The 22,952-nt window shown below is 50.6% G+C and overlaps 2 protein-coding genes across 10 annotated transcripts in view; both read left to right on the top strand.

Annotated features, from left to right (window-relative positions):
• The window catches only part of Cd69 (CD69 molecule), a 9,445-nt gene extending 5,205 nt beyond the window's left edge, over nt 1-4,240 (top strand). Inside the window, exons 4-5 of the mRNA XM_070011573.1 lie at nt 519-622; nt 2,613-4,240. Of these exons, the coding sequence (XP_069867674.1) occupies nt 519-622; nt 2,613-2,721 (213 nt within the window). The 3' untranslated portion in view covers nt 2,722-4,240. The remainder of the gene's footprint in view (nt 1-518; nt 623-2,612) is intronic.
• A 4,483-nt stretch (nt 4,241-8,723) lies between these two features.
• Nucleotides 8,724-20,300, top strand: LOC138819982 (C-type lectin domain family 2 member D-like). 9 transcript variants are annotated; one of them, XM_070011580.1, is made up of 6 exons: nt 8,724-8,773; nt 10,403-10,458; nt 11,694-11,828; nt 13,622-13,791; nt 14,424-14,527; nt 15,914-17,405. In XM_070011580.1, exons 1-6 carry the CDS (start codon nt 8,763-8,765, stop codon nt 16,098-16,100), a joined length of 663 nt encoding a protein of 220 aa, XP_069867681.1. In that variant the 5' UTR covers nt 8,724-8,762; the 3' UTR covers nt 16,101-17,405. The 9 variants fall into 9 exon arrangements, with proteins under 9 accessions (XP_069867681.1, XP_069867679.1, XP_069867683.1 ...); XM_070011578.1 differs by having other exon boundaries at nt 8,746-8,788; XM_070011582.1 differs by lacking the exon at nt 15,914-17,405 and adding an exon at nt 19,934-20,300 and having other exon boundaries at nt 8,757-8,788; nt 10,400-10,458.
• Nucleotides 20,301-22,952: the final 2,652 nt, after the last annotated feature.

Below are 22,952 nucleotides of genomic sequence, written 5' to 3'. Positions count from 1 at the left end.
ATAAAAATCTACCCTTTTCAAAGTCCGTCTGGCCGGGCACCAGTGCTAGCGCCTGTAATCCCGGCTACTCAGGGGCTCTGAGGATCCATCTGAGGACAGTCCATGAGACTCTTATCTCCAACCACCAAAAAGCCAGAAGTGGCGCTGTGGCTCAAGTGGTAGAGCGCTAGCCTTGAGGAAAAGAAGCTCAGGGACAGCGCCCAGGCCCTGAGTTCAAGTCCCAGGACCAACAAGAGTAAAATGTTGTTTCATTACACACTTACTTAGTTCAGTTCATTTATTTGTTCATTTGTTTATTGTGTGCCAGGACTGGGGTCAGGCCTCCTGCTCTAGTTGATCTTTAGGTGCTGAAGGCTGGTGTTTGACCCCTTGAGCCACATACGTCCGCCGTAGCTTCTTGTGGATGAATTGGAGATCATAGTCTCTCAGCTGTATCTGAGAGACTCCTGAGGAGCCGGGATTACGGGCGGGAGCCCTGGCACTGGGCCGCGTTGCTAACACCCGCTCTGTGTTGTCAGACCTTTCTTCAACGCTATGCTGGCAGTGCTCCACACTGGATTGAGCTGAGAAATCACGCAGGGCAGAAATGGAGGGGGCTCAATGGCAAGGAGGTTATCAACAGGTAAGCCATCAGAAGATACCCCACTTCCGAGACACGTCTCCCCAAGACTGCTCAGAAACACTACACCTCTCCTCTTTCCTGTTCCCTGCTTTTAATCTTTTCCCTTTCCCCCCCTTGGTCCGTGTGTTAGATAGGAAGGCTGCGTGGGAACACAATGCTGGCCATACGTGTTACATGTTTATAAGGGTGGGATTTTACCTGTTTTTTTAATTTATCTAATTAATTTAATTTTTATGAACAGCAATTGTTTGCACAAAGTGTTTTATTTATTGAACATGCCTCTCTGTGTCCAACGGCACCTTGACCAGAGTCCCCCCACCCACTCCATCCCCTGGCCGACCCCATCATTTCCCTGTTCCATTTTCACACATGGGCATAGCTCACGCGACTCTGTCCGCCGTCCAAGCCCCTCCTGTTCACAGCCCCTCCCCCACCCCAGTCTAGAAAACGCTTCACATTCTCACTTTTCCTTTTTCTTTTCTGTCTTTTTTTGGTGCCAATCCAAGGGCTCGAACTCGGGACCTGGGATCTGTCCCTGAGCTTCCTTTACTGAAGGCTTAGCGCTCTGCTACTTGAGACACGGCTTCGCTTCCAGCTTTTTTTTTTTTCTTTTTTCTTTTTGAGTAGTTTATGAAAGATAAGAGTCTCATGGAATGTCCTGCCTGGGCTGGCTTTGAACTTGGACCCTCAGATCTCAGCCTCCTGAGTAGCTGGCATGAGAGATGTGAGCCACTGGAGCCTGGCAAATTCCTAATGTTCTATTTTGTGACTGTAATTGTTCCAAAATGATTTCACCATGGCACCTCACACCTGTGAATATTTTGAGCTTCTTTTGCTCAAGGCTAGCTCTCTACCACTTGAGCCATAGCACCATTTCGAGCTTTTTCTGTGTATGTGGTACTGAGGAATTTAACCCAGGGCTTCATGCATGCCAGGCGAGCACTCTACCACTGAGCCACCTTCCTAGCTGAATATTGTGTTTTCATGTGGATGATTATGTGCGTAAGTGCACATTCACAAATGCACAGCCATAGATGCACATGAATATGCACAGGGCCCTGTGTGGGTTCATGTGTGTTTGTATTTGGTGCTAACATCCACCTACTCCTTGGAGTTCTTGAAGGAAATCCAGAATTTGGTTACATTCTTTGTTATTACCTAGATCCCATTCAATAGTGGCTTCTGGTACCTATTTCTCAACAGGCTGGAGAATGAGTCATTAGTGTGGAAATAGGCCAAGAGCGATCTCCACCATCAGGAAGGAGATGGGCGATGGGAAGAAATGTCTTCTTTTGTTTCCCAGCTTTATTCCTGTGGGGATAAAGACTAATATTTTTAATACCTAATTTCTTATTGGCTTTTTGGTAAATAAACCTAGAGAACCTTCCCACTTCTGTGGTCATTACCTGTAGTTAAATGGCATTAGCTTCTTGAGGGATGTGTAATCACTTCGGTATTTATCTTTGCTGTTGGAAAATGTAGTTGGACGAATTTCTCAGTCTCTTTAAAAAGAAAAGTATACCAGGCGCCAGTGGCTCACGCCTGCAATCCTAGCTACTCAGGCAGCTGAGATCTGAGGATCACAGTTCAAAGCCAACCCAGGCAGGAAAGTTTGTGAGACTCTTATCACCCATGAACCACCACAAAGCCAGAAGTAGAGCTGTGGCTGAGGTGATAGAATGCGAGCCTTGAGCTGAAGAGCTCAGGTACAGTGCCCAGGCCCTGAGTTCAAGTCCTGCGACTGACCAAAAAAGAAAAGAATCATCCTTTGAAGACATGACAAGGGATGGATGGAGCACTTCACCCTTGGCCCTACCCACCCACCCAGGGAATTCTCTTCCTTCTTGGCTCTTATCTGTATGCATTAAATTATGATTATTTGATTATTAGACTGTCAGACTCCTGACCATAACAACATAGAGGAGCAAAGGCCGCAGAGGCAGAAAATGACATGTCGGAAATAATCCCAGATTGCTTTCTGATTCACCAGGTTCAACCGTACAGAATCGGAGCGGTGTGCGTTTCTCAACAGCACAGATGTGGGTCAGATGGACTGTCAGGAGAGACTGCCGTGGATTTGCAGCAAAGACATCAGATAACAAGGAAGTCGCCAGGTGTGGTGGCTCACGCCTGTAATCCCAGCTGCTCGGGAGGCTGGCGCTACTGAGGACGGAGGTCGGAAATCTGTCCCGGCAGGAAAGCCTTGCCTCCCACAAACTACTCAGAAAACATCTGAAGTGGCACTGTGACTCAAGCAGTAGAGCGCTCGCCTTGAGAAAAACGAATCTCAGGGACAGCACCCAGGCCCTGAGTTCAAGCCCCAGGACCAGTGCACACACACACACACACACACACACACACACACACAACACAAACAGAAACAGAAACAGGTAACCGTGGACTATGTGTACACGAAGGCCTTGGAACTGTGAAGCTGTTGGCATGGACGCTACTCTCTGAACTGGAAAAGAAAAGACTCGAGGAGCAAACTTCGTAGTTCTCTTCGAAATCTAAACAGAAAGGCGGGACGGAGCAGAGAGACATTCCACAAAGCCAGGATGCTATTGGCCTCAAGCTGACATGACAGACGGATGCATAACCATATCCAGGAATGAGTGAATGATGACTGGGGGCGTGACTCAAGGGGTAGAGCACCTGTCCTGAGTTCAAATCCCAGTATCAATCCCCGCCCCCCCCCCCCCGCAAAAAATTGTGATTGTAAAATTGTTGACATGCACTTTATGAACTTTCTTAAAGCCAGAGGTAATATAATGAGCAGATTTAAAGTTATTATTTATTGTTGAATGACTACAAAACATAAGCAACCTGTCAGGCATTCTCATTAATCGGAGGAGTTAAAAGATGGTAGAAAAATATGAGAAGGTAAAGACCTGGTGCCGGTGGCTCACGCCTGTCATTCCAGCCGCTCGAGAGGCTGAGATCTGAGGGCGGAAAAATCCTTGTGATTCTTATCTTCAAGGAAGCAGCAAAAGGCAGACGTGGGTGTGTGGGCCAAGTGGTAGAGCACCAGCCTTGAGCAAAGATCGAGGACAGCACCCAGGCCCTGAGTTCAAGCCTAGTACTAGCCCCCCACCCCAAAAAAGTAAATAAAGGGAATTTTGATTGATATCACAAGATGTTATTTGTGGACAAATGCTTATAAAACTAAGCTTTGTACTATTTTCTCCACGTAGAGTGATTTGTCAAATAACTTTACACATTTTTCCTTAAAAGAATAGGAGATTTTCCATGTTCTCCTCAAGGTAGACAGGTCTGTCTTTAAGAAGAAAACTCTGTGTATTGTTTTTTTCAAAGAAGAAACAGAAGCCAAGAATATGAGGAGTATTTGTAAAACATTTGTGAAAAGCTGGAGCATGTGCAAAGTGCGAGCTGGTCCATATCTGTAAGGAAATACTTTGCAACTTTGGTGAAACTCTGGGTGTGAATCCAGCCGGGGCTGATCATCAGCATGTGCTTTTTCCTAACCAGTTTTGTCCTAAGTATTTTTCCATGTGCAATTTTTTTCATGTGCAATAACGTGTCTTGTTTCTTTGTATTTTTTTTGTATTCAGCACAAGTATAAGCTGCTTTTGTATGTGTGTGAAAATAAAAAGTACAATAAACATCATGGTTTCCAAGAAGTTCTCATTCAAAGTGGACTTTAAAATATGTTACAAGAGGCCAAGCACTGGTGACTCACGCCCATAAACCCAGCTGCTCAGGAGGCTGAGATCTGAGGATCACAGTGGGAAGCCAGCCCTAAGCAGAAAAGTCTGTGAGACTTTCATGAACCACCCAAAAACTGGAAATGGAGCTGTGGCTCAGATGGTAGAGCACTAGCCTTGAGCAAAAAGAGTTCAAGGATAACACTTGAGCCCTGAGTTCCAGCCCGAGGACCGGCACACACACAGACACGCACACAGACATAGACAGACACACAGACACAGACACACACACACAGACACAGACACAGAGACACAGAGACACACACACACACAGACACACACACAGAGACACACAGACACACAGTCACACAGACACAGACACACACAGACACACACACACGCAGACACACACATAGAGACACAGACACAGACACACACACAGAGACACACACAGACACACACAGACACACACACACAGACACACACACAGAGACACAGACACACACACAGTCACACACACACAGACACACAGACACACAGACACAGACACACAGACACAGACACACACACAGACACACAGACACACACAGTTCTATCTGTAAGATCTGCTCACTTTGGGTAATTACAATCAATTGTGGTGAAAATATTATTTATAAGTTGTGCAATCAGTACCGAGGCTCCTCAGAAATCGGTGCTGGCACAAAAGGCACAGAAGAAAATGGTTTATTGATGTCTTTTGGGGTAGCTACTTTTCCCACTTCACTGAGCGAGATCGAGCCACAGATACGTTTATCCAAGGGAAGTGTTTATCAGTGAAAAACCCCGGGGCCATTTATTCCACCAAAACTCAGAATTCGGTGGCGCGGATAGGATTCGATTGTCTGACTAAAGACCGAAAACCACCATGATAATGGTAACAAAAAGAAAAATGATACAACAATGCTCATTTTAAAAAATGAAAAACATGTTTGAAAAGCAGAGGTGTGGTTAGAGCGGAAGAGCACCAGCCCTGAGCAAGAACGCAGAGCCAAATCACCGGAGGCCCTGAGTTCGAGTCCCGCGATGGCGTCAAAAAAAAAAACACAGAAAAAGAATTCTGGTATTAAAACCTTGAAGTCATTGGTGTGCGGGAACACCGGCTGCAGCGCCCCCTGGCGGCGGTGTGAAAGAAGTCTGTGTGTGCATGCTGCGTGTGTGTGTGTGTGTGTGTGTGTGTGTGTTTCTGTATTATTAAAAAGAGTGAAATGGGTCAGGTGTGATGCTGCATTCCTGCAATCCCTGATCTTGGGGGAGCAGAGGTTTAGGAGCGTGAGTTTCGGGTCAGCATGGACCCCAGAGAGAAACGCCCCCCAAAATTCAAAATCAGAAGGCTTCTTAAAAAATCACTTTTTCGATGACTACAAATTTGCAGATTTTAGTCCCGTGTATATTCATTGTGGGATCTAATGTACCGTTCTGCTATCTATCCATCTGTCAATCATCTAGCTATCATCTCCAAATCGATCTATCCACGCAGTTTGGAATGATTAAATCAAGTGGCCTGACGTATCAGTCATCTCCAATTATCATTCAGGGAATCAGACTATTTGAGGTTTATTTGGCAATTTTGAGACGTTCATCACTATGAACTACAAATCTTTACTCAATACCCTACACTTAAAAGTATAGGGACTGATTTGCCAGGCACCCGTGACTCACGCCTGGAATCCCGGCTACTCAGGAGGCTGAGACCTGAGGATCATGGTTTGCAGCCAGCCTGGGCGGGAACATCCATGAGATTCTGATCTCCAGTGAACCACCAGAACACTGGAGGGGGTGCTTGGCTCAAGTGGTAGAGCGCCAGCCTTGAGTGAAAGAGCTCAGGGACAGCGCCCAGGCCCTGAGTACAAGCCTCAGGATGGACACACACACACACACACACACACACACACACACACACACACACAGGCCCAAAGAGAGCCAGCCAGGGACACCTTTAAAGTTGCTACTCATATTGGGCACCGGTGGCTCACGCCTGTCATCCCAGCTACTCAGGAGGCTGAGAACTGAGGATCAAGGTTCAAAGCCAGCCTGGGGCAGATAGATCCCAGAGACTCTTATCTTCCTCCAATGAACCAGCAAAAAGCTAGAAGTGGGGGTATGACTCAGGTGGTAGAGCGCCAGCCTCGCGCAGAAAAGCCAAGCAAGAGGGTGAAGCCCTGAGTTCAAGTCCCTGTGTGTGTGTGTGTGTGTGTGTGTGTGTGTGTGTGTGTGTGTGTGTGTGTGCCAGTCATGGGGCTTGAACTCAGATCCTGGGCGCTGTTCCTGAGCTTTTTGGCTCAAGGCTGGTGCTCTACCACTTGAGCCACAGCTCCACTTGTGGCTTTTGTGGGATCATTGAAGACAACGAGTCTCGTGGACATTCCTGGCCCGGCTGGCTTTGAACCATGATCCTCGGGTCTCAGGCTCCTGAGTAGCTGGGATGGCAGGCGGGAGCCGCTGGGACTGGGCAGGGCGCCATCAGTTTCCTAAGCTGAGAGTTGATATGCAATGAAGAAAGACGTGCACATGGGCTGTGCCGACGAGATTCCTAAGCTCGCCACTCAGGATCAGGAACGAAGCCCGTCCGCTTTCTCCTCGTGGGTCTCCACTGAGAAGCCGCCATGGGAGGCCTGGAAAAGAATGGAAAGACACCCAGAGAAATAAGACTGCCTCTCTCAGGGAATGGCCAAGAAGGCTGAGCGGTCACCCATGGCCTCCAGGAGGCAGCCTCTGTTCTGGGGAGACGGAAAAGACCTCTTGAGGTCCTGGTTTGATTCCTCAGCACCAAAAGGAATCAAACACAATAGCCGAGTCTGTGCGTGAACTTGATCATCTCCTCAGCCTTCCAGATCCACGAAAGGATCGGTACTTTTGTTGTTGTTTTGCTCTGTCGGTCCCGGGCCTTGAACTCAGGGCCTGGGAGCCGTCTCTGAGCTTGGCTCTCCCGCGCTGGGCCACAGCGCCACCTGCAGGAATGGCTGATTCTTGACCTCCAATCGCAGAGGCCGACATTTTAACCCAATGAAAACGAGATTTCACCTTAGGGAGACCACATCAAGCTTTGAACTAAAGCAGACCGCAGAACAAAAGGGTTTGCTTTCCTCGCATCCACACACAACGGCTTTGCAGAGGGCTAGCTAATGTGAGGGAACCTGGTTCTGGAAGTTTCCAGGAAGAAGGCTATACAAGATGACTAAAGAATAAGCAGAAAGCCCAGCACTGGTGGCTCACACCTGTCATCCCAGCTTCTCAGGAGAAGGGGATCTGAGGATCAAGGTTCAAAGCCAGCCAGAGCAGACATATCCTAGAGATTCAGCTCCAATCCACGAGCAAAACGCCAACAATAGAGCTGTGGTTCACGTGGTAGAGCGCCAGCCTGGATGAAAGCAGCCAAGTCGGATAGCTCAAGCCCTGGGAACAGAATGACTATCCCCCACCTGTCACCCAAACCACGTGGGAGACTGGGATGGGAGGATCATGATTCGAGGCCAGCTTGAGTTTCTAGACAAGTCTATAAGCTGCCTTCTCAGTCCACAGCCGGGCACGGGGCCACATCTGACATCCTGCACCGTCAAGCCGGGGCAGGAGAATCTGAGAGATCCATTTCAGTGGAGGGGAAAAGGGTCACTGTACAACAATTGGAGGCCAGAAATGGGTGGACAGCGGTCTAGACTTGCACGGGGGCAGGAATTGAGATCCTGTCTTTAAAAACAGATGGACAGACAGACAGAGCTGGAGGCGTGGCTGGGGAGCAGAGATCCTCCCAGCACACGTAAGGCTAAGAAGAAAGAAGAAAAAGAGAGAGAGAGAAAATAAAAGACAAAGAAAGGGCAAGAATTACAATGCCAAGTCGCCCTGTCTCCTGGGGAATTGTCTGTCCTGGCAAATAGTGTCACGATTGGTCACGACGGGTTTAATTCCCATGTGAACCGAAATAAATAACCTAACTTAGAACTATTAAAACATAGATTGATTGCACTGGTGTGTTTCCATGAGTGAATAAGAGGTTCTCTGATATAGCAATAATAAGAAAAAGAGACAGAGAAAAAAGAAGAGAGAAAGAAAAAGAGAGAGGAAGGAAGGAGGGAGGGAGGGTGGGAGGGAGGGAGGGAGGGAGGGAGGAAGGGGCAGTGAGCTCCCTGGGAAAGGGAGGCCACGCCCCGACCACGCCCCCTCGCCCCGACCACGCCCGCCCCGGCCACGCCCCGGCCACGCCCCTTCCACCCTGGCCGCGGCCTTCCAAAAGGCCAGGCCCCTCCCCGGCCACGCCCCCTCGCCCCGGCCACGCCCCCTGTCCGGCCGGTCACATCCCCTCTCACCCCCTCCGACCACGCCCCTTCTGCCCTGGCTGCGGCCTTCCACAGCCAGGCCCCTCCCCTGCCACGCCCCCGCCACGCCCCCCGTTGGAAGCGATAAATAGCCCGCGCCAAGGCTTCCTCGTGTCCTGGGGAGCCATGGAGAGCACGTGCGTGGAGCCAGGGTGAGCGCGGCGGGGGGGGGGGGGAACGGGGAGAGCGCGGGGGGGCCCGGGGAGAGCACGCGGGGGGCCCCGGGGAGAGCGCGGGGGGGGCCGGGGAGAGCGCGGGGCGACGGGGAGAGCGCGGGGCCCCGGGGAGAGCGCGGGGGGTGGGGACGGGGAGAGCGCGCGGGGACGGGGAGAGCGCGCGGGAGGGGGGGAACGGAGAGAGCGCGGGGACGGGGAGAGTGCGGGGGGCCGGGGACGGGGAGAGCGCGCGGGGAAGGGGAGAGCGCGGGGACCGGGGAGAGCGCGGGGAAGGGGAGAGCGCGGGGACGGGGAGAGCGCGGGGGCTGGGGAGAGCGCGCGGGGACGGGGAGAGCGCGCAGGGACGGGGAGAGCGCGCGGGGGGGGGGGGGGACGGGGAGAGTGCGGGGGGCCGGGGACGGGGAGAGCGCGGGGACAGGGAGAGCGCGGGGGCTGGGGAGAGCGCGCGGGGACTAGGAGAGCGCGCGGGGGCCGGGGAGAGCGCGGGGCCCCGGGGAGAGCGCGGGGGGGGGGGGACGGGACGGGGAGAGCGCGGGGGGACGGGGAGAGCGCGCGGGGACGGGGAGAGCGCGCGGGGGGGGGGGGACGGGGAGAGCGCGGGGGCCGGGGAGAGCGCGGGGCCCCGGGGAGAGCGCGGGGGGGGGGGGACGGGACGGGGAGAGCGCGCAGGGACGGGGAGAGCGCGCGGGGGGGGGGGGGACGGGGAGAGTGCGGGGGGCCGGGGACGGGGAGAGCGCGGGGGCTGGGGAGAGCGCGCGGGGACGAGGAGAGCGCGCGGGGGCCGGGGAGAGCGCGGGGCCCCGGGGAGAGCGCGAGGGGGGGGGACGGGACGGGGGGGGACGGGACGGGGAGAGCGCGGGGGACGGGGAGAGCGCGCGGGGACGGGGAGAGCGCGCGGGGACGGGGAGAGCGCGCGGGGGGCCGGGGAGAGCGCGCACGGGGGCTGGAGAGAGCGCTGGGGGGGGGGGGGACCAGGGAGAGCGCGAGGGGCCGGGTTCTTGAACCCGGGCCTGGCGCCGTCCTGAGCTCCTCCCTCCAGCCTGGTGCTCCCCTGGGGCCGGTTCCCGGGCGCCTCCCACCGGGACCTGCTCCCCCCAAGGATGGGGTGGAGCCACACCGGGAAGCCGGGGAGAGCCCCTCCAGTGAGCACAGCCAGCGGGGAGCTGCGGGCCGAGCGCCAGGGCCGGGGTTCAAGACCCGGGGCTGGCAGAGAGAGGGAGGGGGAGGAGGGGGGCGGAGAGCGGAGGCGGGAGGGGCCGGTGGAATTCACACCCTTAGATCCTTAGTGAATTTTGTGATCACAAAACGAACAATCAAAATCTTCCTCCTCCTCTTTCCCCTCCTCCCCCTCTTCCCCTCCTCCCTCTCCTCCTCCTCCCCCTGCTTCTCCTCCTCCTCCCCCCTCCTCCCCCCCTCCTCCCCCTCCTTCACACTCATCCTCATTGTTGAAGCTGTATCTGCAGCACAGTGGCTTACACACACACACACACACACACACACACACACACACACACGTGTGTGTGCCACTCCCTATCTGCTTGGCTTCTTGGTGGGCTCACTGTCGCCTCCTTGGCCTGTGTCTTTCAGCAGGAGAGAGGCTGGGACGGGGGCGGTGCTGATGACCTCCGTGGGCACCCAGACTTCAGGTGAGCCAGACAGCGGCCAGCGCCCTTCCAGAAGGCCCCAGACCTTTCCTGAAACGATCGGGCCTGCTCTCCTCTCTCTCCACCCAAATGCCTTCAGCCCCAAGGCAAAGGGAAGTTCTCACGAGAGCCGTGGGGTGCTTAGATTTTTCTTTCTGCCATTTTTGGGCAGCTCTGTACAGGTAATGTAAAAGGAAAAAAAAGATAGAGCCAGGCACCCGTGGCTCCTGCCTGTCATCCCAGCTACTCAGGAGGCTGAGGTCTGAGGATCCCGGTTCAAAGCCAGCCTCCAGTGAACCACTCAAAAACCAGAAGTGGAGCTGTGGCTCAAGCAGTAGAGCACCAGCCTTGAGTGAAAAGGCTCAGGGAGGGCTGGGCAGGTGGCTCAGAGTGCTCGCCTAGCATGCATGAAGTCCTGGGTTCGATTCCTCGGCACCACATACACAGAAAAAGCCAGAGGTGTGCTGTGGCTCAGGTGGTAAAGCACTAGCCTTGAGGAAAAGAAGCTCAGAGACAGTGCCCAGGCCCTGAGTTCAAGATCCAGAACTGACCAAAAAAAAATTATAGCTTTTGCATATAGATGCTCAGTTTTCCCAGTACCGTTTATCCACATGGTATTTATTTTGTATCTTTGACTCTTTTTTTGTCTCTTTGGACAAGTCCCCTATCTGCATGAGGGTTTGTGAGATTTCTATTTTTCTATTTTACACCAGTGCCATGCTGAAGTAATTTTTTTGTAATTTCTTTGTTTTTCCTTTTCTTGTTTTATGTTGGTCCTGGGTCTTGAACTCTTAAGCCTGGGTGCTGCCCTTGAGCTTTTTCATTCAAGGCTGGTGCTTTACCACGTGAGCCACAGCTCCACTTCCAACTTTTTGCTAGTTCATTGGAGATAAGAGTTCCATGGGTTTTCCTGCCTGGGGTGGTTTCAAACTGCGATCCTCCGATCTCAGCCTCCTGAGTGGCTGGGATGACAGGCGTGAGCCACTGGCCCACACTTCAACCAGGTAAACCTTCATGAGAAGACTTTATAAAACAGGATTGGTCTAGACTTTACACCGTGTCTTATCTTCTCAATGAACAAACACTGTGCACTTTGTGTCATGCTTAACCATGGGGAAATATTAGTTTGGAATTGAGTGTTGATCTCTGTCCCTTTTTGCCACACTCTACACACACTAGTCACGGCGATGCATTATCTTTTTATAGGAAATAGCATCTCATCCAACTTTTCATTCAAGGTGATCTTGAGACCCTGGGGAATTCTGAAAATGAACCCAACAAGAACAGAAAGAAGACTCGTGTCCAGAGAATCGTCTTGCTTGTCTTCTCTCTGGTGTTTATAGTGACAGTGGGAGTGGCCATACCTTTAATAGGTGAGTTGTAAAACAATGAGATTTGGCAAGCACCCGAGCAGTGGCCCACGCCGGTCATCCCAGCTCCTTGGGAGGCTGAGATCTGAGAATCCAGGTTCAAAGCCTGCCTGGCGGGGAAAGTCTGTGAGACTCTGATCTCCAATGAACTGCTCAGAACAATCCAGAGGTGGAGCTGTGGCTCAAGCAGTAGAGCCCAGCCTTGAGTGTAAAAGCTCAGAGACAGCACCCAGGCCCTGAGTTCAAGCCCCAGGACAGACACCAAAAAAAATAAATATATAAATAAACACCTGATTTGATACAGACTGGGGAAAGGGGAAATGTCTGAGGTAGGGATGAATTGTTTTGTACTTTGTCATAAAAACAGGATGTTCCTTTTTAATAAATGTTAATATGAGAAGGATAACAGGGGAGACATTGGTCAAATGCTCAGAACTCATGAACTGGCATGCTGAATCTGCACCCCATCTGCACAGCGCCATAAAAGATAACAATCTACGAATGAGTAAACAATGCCAGTGCTTAGGTTAGAACAGTCTGTAACACAATCAGCTAAAGACCTAACCAGAACCAAAACGAAAAATCCCGCACGTGAATGCCGGGCACCGTGATCCAACATCCTGCCGGCTGTGGAGCAGGAGAGTGTATTTGAGGCTGGCAAGAATACATAGCGACTTCCAGACCAGCATTTTGAGAAGAAAAACGAAGTCACCCTTGAGAAGAATAGGTGCATGACCGTTGTCTAGCTGGAACTAATTAGGTGCTGTCATGTTTCTTATTAATAGACATGCAGCCTGAGAAGTGAATTTCGTTACTGATGTGGGGACAGCCTTGAGGGGTCTAAAAGTCCTAGTTGAATAGAGTGCGTGCTCAGACGCGGGTTCTGGAGGAGATCCAGGGCCCTAGTAACTGGGATGTCATCTCCCTGAGCACCAGGCGGCTCACGCCTGTAATACCAGCCACTCAGGAGGCTGAGATCTGAGGATGAGGGTTTGAAGCCAGTGCAGGCAGGAAAAGTCTGAGACTCGCCAATGAACCACCAAAAAGCCAGAAGTAGAACTGTGGTTCAAGCGGTAGAGTGCCAACCTTGAGTGAAAAGGTTTAGGGACAGTGCCCAAGCCCTGAGCTCAAGCCCCAGAACCAGCACTAAAAGAAAAGAAAAAAAAGACTCCCAAGGAACCACAGTGCTGCATGTGGTCTGTTACTAGAAGAAATATCATGAGGTTCAGGATTCTCTCTCCCTCTGTATCTGTCTCAGATAGATAGACAAATAGAAGGCAGACAAGTAGCAATAGATAGATAAATAGGCAGAAAGATAATAGATGTGGAGGGAAACAGAGACAGATGAATGATAGACATCTATATGTTATAGATGATACGTTATCCATAACCAGTGCTCGGCACAGGGTGTGTACTGACAGCTATGTTGTTATGGAAGAGCATGGCCCCAGTGGGTAATTCTATGCAGCTGACCTATGGAAAGGGGCCGGAATCACAGTGTGTTTCTGTACAGCGCTGAGGGGAGAGACACAACATTGGCATGAGTGTCTGATAGGAAACGTTTTTCTTCCAACTTAATCATGAAGAAGAAGAGGAGGAGGAGGGTTGAGAAGAAGAAGGAAGAAAAAAAAAAGACAATTATTTAGGAACTGTCCTTACTTGGAAAAATAGAAATAAAAGGGTGTAGAGCCTTGGCTCCTGGAGCGGGGAGGGATCTTGTTCAACAGAACAAATCGACCTTTCCAATTGGATAGAGAATACTCAGGACTTTCGGTCTTTGTTTCCGTCCTATGTAGTGGTAAGCCGGGAATCTCTCACAGTCTCTTTCCTATGCCCGGACAAGTGGATCAGATACCTGGGAGTATGCTTCTTCTTCTCTGACAAAACAGCCAGCTGGGAAGAAAGCCAGAGGTTCTGTGTCTCCAAGGGAGCCACCCTCGCGGTCGTCGACAGCTCCCTAACACTGGTAAGTCGTTTTCTTGGTGCCTGTGCTGGGGCTTGAACTCAGAGCCTGGGTGCTGTCCCTGAGCTTTGGTGCTCTAACACTTGAGCCACACCTCCACTTCTGGCTTCTGTTTTGTGTGCTTTCTTGGAGATAGGGGGTCTCCCATAGTTTCCTGCCCAGGTTGCCTTCAAACCTACATCAAACCAAATCTCATTTTCCTCAGTAGCAGGGATTACAGGTGTGAGCCACCAGCACCCGGCTCGTTTGACTTTTCAATTATGAGTGGAGATACTTAGGAACAATACGGCTCTGAATGCATGGTGCCGTAATCCCAGCTACTCGGGAGGCTGGGATCTGAGAGGATCGTGATTCAGAACCAGCCTGGGCAGGAATGTCTGTGACACTCTTACCTCTGATTAATCATCAAAAAGCCAGAAGGGAGGCTGTGGCTCAAATAGGAGAGCACTAGCCTTGAGCACAAAAGCTCAGGGACAGAGCCTAGGTTCTGAGTCCAAGCCCCAGGATGGGCACCAAAACAATAAAAAAACGGAAGCACGAACACTGAGAGCTTTCCAGGTCTGAGATTTGATGGAGTGCTTCCTGAATGAATACTCCTTCTGAAAGTGTGGCTATGAATCCATCATTCATTCCAGAACTTCCTCCAGTCACATTCAAGTTCTTCTCAGTACTGGATTGGCCTGAGACGGGAGGCAGGATGCATGTGGCGCTGGGTGGACGGAACTCTACCCCCTAACTGGTAAGTTGTGCTTTACCATTCCCACACCTGAGCCAGGTAAGATCACACCTCCCTCTACCCTGCCCTGTTCTTGGAATCTCTGACCAGTACCAAAATGGCCACAGAGAGAGGATGATGGCGAAAATCATCATCAAATAACTTAATCCATCATCCTTCCTTCCTTCCTTCATTATGCTGGTCCTAGGTCTTGAACTCAGGGGCTGGGCCCTGTCCCTAAACTTTTGTGTTCAAGGCTGGTGCTCTACCACTTGAGTCACAGCTCCGCTTCTAGCTTTTTGATGGTTCACTGGCGATAAGAGACACATGGATTTTCCTGCCTGGGCTGGCTTTGACCCATGTTCCTAGATCTTAGCCTCCTGAGTAGCTGGGATTATAGGTGTTACCACTGCTCAGCAATTTAATATGTTTAATCTCCCCAAGCGTGATGCTCCCTGGTCCTCGTACCATCTGATTTCCACGGTGCCAAGAGGGCATCGCATTAGTTCTTACAGACAATACTGATGTGTAGACATCTCGAATAACACAATAATCTACATCACAGCTGGGCACCAGTGGCTCACCCTTGTCATCCTAACTACACAGAAAGCTTGATCTGACAGTCACATTTTAAAGAGCCACCAGGGAAGACCAAGTCTGAAGACTTCATCTCCAGTTCACCAGCAAAAATGTCGGACTGAAGAGAAGAGGGGAGAAATACAGACAAGAATCCAATGTACAGCCTACAAAATTAAGACAAGGGAGGGGAGGGGAGGGGAGAGGTGGAGGACTTGGATGAATAGCTTTCTTAAATAGCAGCTCCTCTATACAACTGCTTAAAGATAAGAATAAAAATTGGGCAGGGAAGGTGGCTCAGTGGTAAAATGCTTGCCTAGCATGCATGAAGCCCTGGGTTCGATTCCTCAGTACCACATACACAGAAAAAGTCACAAGTGGGGGGCCGTGGCTCAAGTGATAGAGTGCTAGTCTTGAGCAAAAGAAGCTCAGGGACAGCGCCCAGGCCCTTAGTTCAAGCCTCAGGACTGGCAAAAGAAAAAAGAAAGTAAAAATAAGGAAATAGGAAAAAAGCTGTACTGGAGGTATGGTTGGAACAGTAGAGCACCAGCATGGAACAGAAAAGGGCAAGCGGTCACCTATTTAAAATATCTGGCAGTACACCTACACTTCTTCCCACCATATACAGAATGTCAGGCAGGTTGTTGGTTCTGGTTTTGTTGTTTATGCAAGCTACATTTTAGAGCAACCTCAAAGCCATGCAGATTCCCTTGGCTTTCTATTTGTGTTGAGCTGCAAACACTACTGGGAGTCAACAAACCTTTCCCTCTCGCCCCTCCCCACCCACAGACACATCTAAGAGTCAGCGGATCTCCTGGCTCTCTTCTGTTGCAGGCTTAAGGTGACCGGGTTTGGAATATACGCATACCTGCACCGAACTGGAGTGGACCCTGCCCTTTTTCACTACAAAAAATGGATTTGCAGCAAATCACTCTGGGCCCCTCCAAGGAGTAAACCCACTGCAACGGGGGATGGGTGCAGCCTGCATCCTATACAGCCTTGTTCCACGTGTGGAAAATAAATATTACATTAATATACATTGGTGGGAAACACATGGGAATATAACACGAATATTAACATGTAGGCAAGGGCATGACATTCATGCAGAAATGTGTTCGCTGTTGTTTCCCATCAATTCTTGGAATTCAAGATGGCTGTGTCATATACACATGTGTGCATCATACGCATTCTATATGGAATGTATATAAGCACAGCGTATGTGGAAGTGTGTGTGTACCATATATCATGTGGAAATGAGAATACTGGGTCTTGTTCCCACAGCCTGGCGCCTTGCTGGGTGGAGGTAGCTTTTCACCCCACTCTGAGAAGCCCAGAGGTAAGACTGGCCATTCTTTGAATTGCAAATGTCCTGCTATTTAGCTCCAGGAAAGCTTTGCTTCTGAGAAGGCTCTTGATTTTCCTTAAATGGTCTGATCTGCTTGCCCGAGTATTTCCCTATTTAGTTTTCTTTGCTGGCCCTTGAGTATTTCCCCTCTAGGGTCTGCTTTGCTGAAGGCTTCATCTCCATGCCTAACACGTGGTTTTAGCTTCATGCAAGTTATGTTGTGGGCTGCAGGTCTTTGAGACAGGAGTCTACCTGCAGACGCTGGCTCTTCAGTAAAGACTCCCAGTTTGACCTCCCCAGGTGTAGCTTGTCTGTTTCTTGCAACTGAATTCTCATATAACAATATCATAGGTTATAAATGTGACATATATGATTGTGTGTGCGTGCACACACACGTCAGTACTGGGGATTGAACTCAAGGTTCAAACCTTAAATTTTTTTAGCTCAAGGCTGGTGCTTCACTACCCGAGCCATAGCTCCACTTCTGGCTTTTTGCTGGTTAACTTGAGATTGTAGTCTCATATCCTTTCCTGCCCAGGCTGGCTTTGATCTTTGACCCTCAGCCCTCTGAGGAGCCAGGCTTTCAAGTGTAGGCCTTTCGATGGATCTCAATAGGGACATAATCTCAGCCCTACAAGCTTTTTTTTTAATAGATGAATTTATGTGGTTGGTACCAACTCAAAAGCTACTGTCAATTAAGACTTTTTTCTGCTCAAAGTCTTAATCCAACAGAGGGTTGGGGGTTTAAATTACATTTACATTTTACGACCTTAGCTTGTACTGTTCACTATCACAGATGACTGGCAAGTTTTGCCCAGTTAGACAGACATGGGCATTAGGCATGCTTACAAACTATCTTTCCATGACCTCCTGGCTCTGATCAGTTTTTTTTTTGGGAGGGCCAAGCTCAAGTAACTCAGGATCCGACACCATTTTTGTCATCTAAACAGTTGCTTGTAAGTGCCTCTGGATGGTTTAACATTGTTGGGGTCCCCGGGGAGCCTTTTTCCATGCTGGGATAAATGCACTTTTGGCATTTTCCTTGGCCAGTCGCTGGACTTGAGCTCAGGGTTTGAGCGCTGGCCCTCAGCTCTCCAGCTCAGGCCTAGCACTTGGCCACTTTTAGCCCCAAAGCAACTCGGCTTTTGAGCACTCTGCTGGCAGATTAGAGACGACAATCTCACAGGGACTTTTCTCTGCCCTGGCTGGCTTCCAGATGCAGTTCTCAGATCAGCGAGTTTTTACAAACTGAAAGCAGCAAAGATGATCATTGGAAGTAGTTCTATACACATGGTCTTTCCTGGAACTTACTAAGTAAGTTACAGTTGATGCACTTGTCCTGTCTTACTGTGTACCTGATGGAAACTGTTAGAAAAAAAAGAAAGAGAAAGAACTAGAAGGGCACACTGGAATGATCCTAATGGATCTTTTCTACTTTGAAATAAACCTGTAGGACTATTTCATTTTTCAAACTTTTTTTGGTTTCAGATTTTCCCAAAGGGGAAACCACTTTAACCCCTTTTTGTAATGTTACTATTTGCATTTAAATGCTCTAGGCCGAAGGTTTAAAATGCCCACTTTTTATCTACAGTCTGAGTTACCTTTAGGAAATGAGCAGTTTTGCTTCATGTCCAAGAATCCAGACTTAGCATCTCTTTTTTTAGAAATACATCCAATTGTAAAACAGATCCTCTGCTCATACACCCCTGATGGTCTAACTTGTGGGGATTCGCATTTGTTTTTATTATCCCGCATCGGCAGGCTTTGGGTCAGGTGTGATGGAGCGAGGTCGGCAAGGCTGTGGCATCTAGCGTGTATGGACTGTCGCCCTCCCGATCTCTCTATATTGGTTAAAGACCTTCTTTGCAGGCTGATGGTTAGGCAGTTAAGACAACTTAGTTCGCTCTTTGCATGGCTGGACACAGGAATGACGTGACCCACAGCCTACGCAGTTACCAATCTCATTGGCCTTGGGAAGGAAGCCATCTTTTCTAACTCCTCTCCCAAGGACTTTTCCAAGTGCTGGTTTTTCCTTGGGCTTCACAGTCAGGTCACACGGTTGAAAGCGATGTAGAAGAAATCACAGCCTTCATGGAGAAAGGGTTTTACTTTTCAGTAAGCGGAATACATGGTAACACCACATGAAGCAGTCAGATCGCCCAAGTCCCCGGCTTCTCGCTCCCCCTTTCCTGGACGTCCGCGTGGTTCTTGGGCTGAGTCTGATGTCCTCTCGCGGTGGTGGTGCATGGCCTGGAACTGGGATTTGCTCATCTCGACTTCCCAGACACCAGGCTCTCCATCACCTCTGGGCTAGCCGCCCCCCTCACCCTGAGAGTTGGGACCCCAGGGGCCTGGGCTTGTGCCAGACCCACACATCCACATCCAGCTCACCGGCCCGGGGTGCGTGCTGGCCAACAGCACTCTCTGCACCTAGCTCCTGGCCGTAAGAGCCCGCACCTCGTTGATCTGGACGACGGAGCCCAGTCTGATGATGACCTAGGAAGCCCATCCAACCCATGGTCGTTTGGGATTTATGCACCCAGGACGCCCCCATCCTGCAGCCTCTCTACCTCCTTCCCGTCAAAGCTCTTAGGATCCAAGCCCTCCTGCCCCCATCTACCCCCACCCCCTTGGCTTACACTGCCCACACAGTCCCCCTCTGCTGTGAATCTCCCAACCACCAGCTCCTAACTTGCCTTGTCCGGTATCCGCTCCACTTCGGTCTCTGTCTCTGTCTCTCCAGACTGAAGATCATTTCCTACTGAATTGCCTCCCACCGACATCGCCCACCCCCAGATTCCCTCTTCTTCCTGTAGCCGTCTTGGAAAACGGTTGGTCAATTACAAACTCCTTCTGCTAACTCCCGTCCCTGCCTCCCTGCCTGCCTGACTCTCCAGCCTCCTGCTCTGGCTAACACCTTCTTCCCTTCCACACCCCAAATCAACGGGCCGCTGCCCTGTCTCCATCACTGGCAGTGGCTGCCTGGCACCCTGGACCAGCTTCTCTCTCCAACGGCTTTTCCTTTCACTGCTCTCTCCTTTTCCCACCCCAAAATGTCTGTGGGACTCAGACCATAATTCAGTTCTCTTTCCTGAGTCCACCCACTTTGGCATCTGAATTCTTTCTCCCTTGAGCCAAACTCCCCTAGGAGGCCACAAAATAACAATCCCTCCCTCCCACCCTGCCTAACGTGGTGAGCTCGCCTGCTCTCTTAAAAAACCCGCTCACCAACCCCTCCCCCCAATCTCTGACGGGGAAACTGAGGCCTAGGAACAGATAAAAGACACCTGGTGAGTTTTCGAGATAGAAGACACTTGGTGGGTTTTCTACACCCTCCCCCACTCTTCCACCGGCTAACTCTTCTTCATTCGTGTAGGTGTTAAATGATTTCAACTCATATTCATATACCTTGCTAACAGAATTCCTGCCTCCCCTCACAGGCTATGGAAACTGAGACAAACAGGTTTCAACTTATTGTCAAATTTCTAATCCTAAGTAACTGTTTACAGCCATCCCGGTACCTCTCGCCAGGGAGGGACTTCTCCACCCAGTGCTCTGATTCTGCATTAACTTCTTGAAGTTGCCAGTCTCTAAATACCTCCTCTTTAAGCCTGGGACGGCTCGGGCATCCGGAAGACGCCATGCCCTCTGCCTCCACGTTCCTTCCCGTCCAGTGCCTGGTCTCCTGGCCTGTTCTGGTCTGGTCGCCATGGTGACCCACTTCAGCTCTCCATTGGTGCTGGATTAGTTGGTTGGTGTTGGTGGTATTGTTTCTATCCTCACTGCTCTGTTTCCTAACTGAATTAAGTGTATCCACGGGCTCCAAGAGTCGACCCTGCAAAATGTGGCTTCTCCTTTTCCCCGCCTTATTATAAAAGTCCCACCCAAATTGCAATGCCAAGGGGGGGGGCATCTGGGTTCCTTAAAGCTGCTGGAGGATGGCAGGGGGTGGGGGGGCCGCTGCCAGGGATGGAAACTCCTACAGGGGAGAGGTGTGCCCTCTGGCACACTCCAGGGCCCTGTGGTCGGACAGGCAGCTCGTTGGCACCAGATATTGCATCCAAACACCTTCAACAATCTTATTTCACACTGGAAGCATGGCTCAAGAGATTAACCAGCCAAATGCTAAAAGTGGCCGTGTGACTCAAAGTGGTAGGGTGCTAGCCTCAAGCAGAAGTGCTTAGGGACAGTGCCCACACCTTGAGTTCGAAGTCCATGAATGCCAACGGGGATGACTTAGCCCAGCAAGGAGCAAACCACAAGAGGAGGCCAGGCCTGACAACCAGGAACTGTGGACGGGAGTAAGAGGAGATGATATGTTTGCCCTTTCAAAATTAACCAGAGCTGGGAAGTCAATGGAAATGTTAACAAGCTTGTCCATCTAATGCCCATAGCTGTCTACTTTCCAACGGAACCACCATTTACATTCTTGCCTAGTAACCTGCTATTTGTAGCTATAATGTCTTAGACCGAGGGCTGTTAGCCTTGGCAGCTCCCTGAGTCTTCCATGTCAAAGGGCTGAAGACGTTAGATCCACCTGGGAAGGGCCCTGTCTGTACAGGTCCAAGGCTGCCTCACCACTAGATTCATCTTAGCACATCGAGTGCCACCTGCCTAACCAGCCTTCTACTCCTGAGTCTACCAGACCAGTCAAGCCAACTTGGATCCATCTAGTCACCCTGGCATCACAGAAACACCAGGTGATAAGGGTATCAAGGGCAGAAACATCACCAGCCATCCCATCCACCCCAAACAAGTAACATCTAACCCATTGCTTCTTGGGCTGGCCCTGTCAAATCTGATATTGGCAACCCAAAATACCAGTGTGGAGAATCCTCTTTCTCGGAGTCCTTGCAGGACCACGTGCATTATAAGGTCTGGTTTCACCTGTCCCAAACTTTTGTCTTAGGCAGGAACTAGACATAGGCTCAGGCCCTGCCTGCTTCTGGTGTGCCAACCCGAAGCGGCTATAAATACCATCTCTGCTGGCTCCTATAACGGGAAAGCCTTCACACGAAGGATCAGCAGACGCGCTGATGCAACGCACGCCCCAGGGGATCATGCCAGAGAATAACACGTGCCCAGGTTCAAAGTTGCACCCGTGACTGTGTGGAATGAAACAGAGATAACTTCACTTGTGCCAATGATGAACACACCTTACATGCGAAGGGACCTGTTTCCTTACCCAACGGCTGGTGTTTTCCCTGTGAGAGTTATACTCTTAATTATATCCCTGCTTCATAACTCCAGTGCTGCCTGAACCGCCTAGCTGTTGGAGATCTTCCATCCTCAACATGTGGTCTAGTGCCGAAGGAGAGCTACACATTGCTTTTCCTCACTTGGGATACCAGGACTGGTGGTAAGAGCCTATCTATTTGGCATGCATAGTAGCAAAAAGCATTACCTACACCTTCTCTGACACTGCACTGCTATCCTGGACAATCACACTGCCCTGATTACTCTTACTCCACCACCCACGGTGCGAGGAGATTAAAAACATGTGCTGATGCACAGTAGCTATGCCATCAAGAAACAAGTCGAACATCTCAGAAAACTTGAGGAAACTAGCCAACAGAATGAAGGGGGAAGGGGCTGATTCCGGCAGCTTACTCCCTGGCTCAGGCCTGTCCCTTAATTGCAAATGTTTGCCTCATACTAGTTGTGCCATTCAGGTGCATGAAGAACGTCCTTATGGGAAAGATGAGACTTCTCATCAGTCAGTCATTCAGATGCTCCTAGGAGGATCATCTGGTCCACTGTCCCCCCCTTGACCAATTCGCCCCTTTCTCAGCAGGAAGCAGCTCTAGAAGAAATGGTCTTTGGCCCTGCCCCCAACCTGGTCCCACCCTCATCCAATTATTAAACGAGAAACATAGGCTCCCGCACGGAGTCATCTGACTACCTTATTGCTTTCTGATGTTTGTTGTTTTGTATTTTCTTGGTCAGTTCTGGGTCTTGAACTCAGGTCCTGGGCGCTGTCCCAGAGCAATTGTGCTCAAGGCTGGCACTCTACCATTATGAGCCATAACGCCACTTCCCATTTTCTGGTGGTTCATTGGAGGTAAGAGTCACACACACACACACACACACACACACAGAGTCTCTCGGTCTTTCTGGCTCTGGCTGGATTTGAACTATAATCCTTAGGTCTCAGCCGCCTGAGTAGCTGGGACTCCAGGCATGAGCCACCAGAGTCTGGCTGTTTTCTTTTCTTGTCATCTTCTTGGTTGGTTTCTCTGTCTCTGGGAGGTTGGGGGGGCACAGAAATGGAGGGACAAAGGGTGAACAAATGCAGCTGTGGCCCTCACTTACATGATGTGACTGGCCGTGAGTGGACAAGTTATTAGGGGAGAAAAGGAGATGGTGCGGAGACAAAACCCACCACAGTTAAGATAAGAGGCGTAGGAGCTTCAGTTGAGGATCTGGACTTGGCCTGGTGGAAGGTGAGAAATCTAGAGGTCAGGAAGGAACTGAGCCAAGAAAAGGGGATTCTGGGTAATTAGCCATTCTTGGGTAATTCATGGATGG

The sequence above is a fragment of the Dipodomys merriami genome, unplaced genomic scaffold (genome assembly GCF_024711535.1).
Source record: "Dipodomys merriami isolate MVZ:Mamm:240054 unplaced genomic scaffold, mDipMer1.0.p SCAF_84, whole genome shotgun sequence".
NCBI classification, from domain to species: domain Eukaryota; kingdom Metazoa; phylum Chordata; class Mammalia; order Rodentia; family Heteromyidae; genus Dipodomys; species Dipodomys merriami.
The sequence above is the reverse complement of the archived record's forward strand: the minus strand, read 5'-3'. Positions and strand labels throughout refer to the sequence as shown.

Coding starts and splice junctions, on each gene's coding strand:
- LOC138819982 (XM_070011577.1), top strand. CDS start 8,763: ATGGAGAGCACGTGCGTGGAGCCAGG. Junction 8,789..10,399: donor AGCACGTGCGTGGAGCCAGG/GTGAGCGCGGCG, acceptor TGTGTCTTTCAG/CAGGAGAGAGGCTGGGACGG. Junction 14,528..15,913: donor GGAACTCTACCCCCTAACTG/GTAAGTTGTGCT, acceptor CTTCTGTTGCAG/GCTTAAGGTGACCGGGTTTG.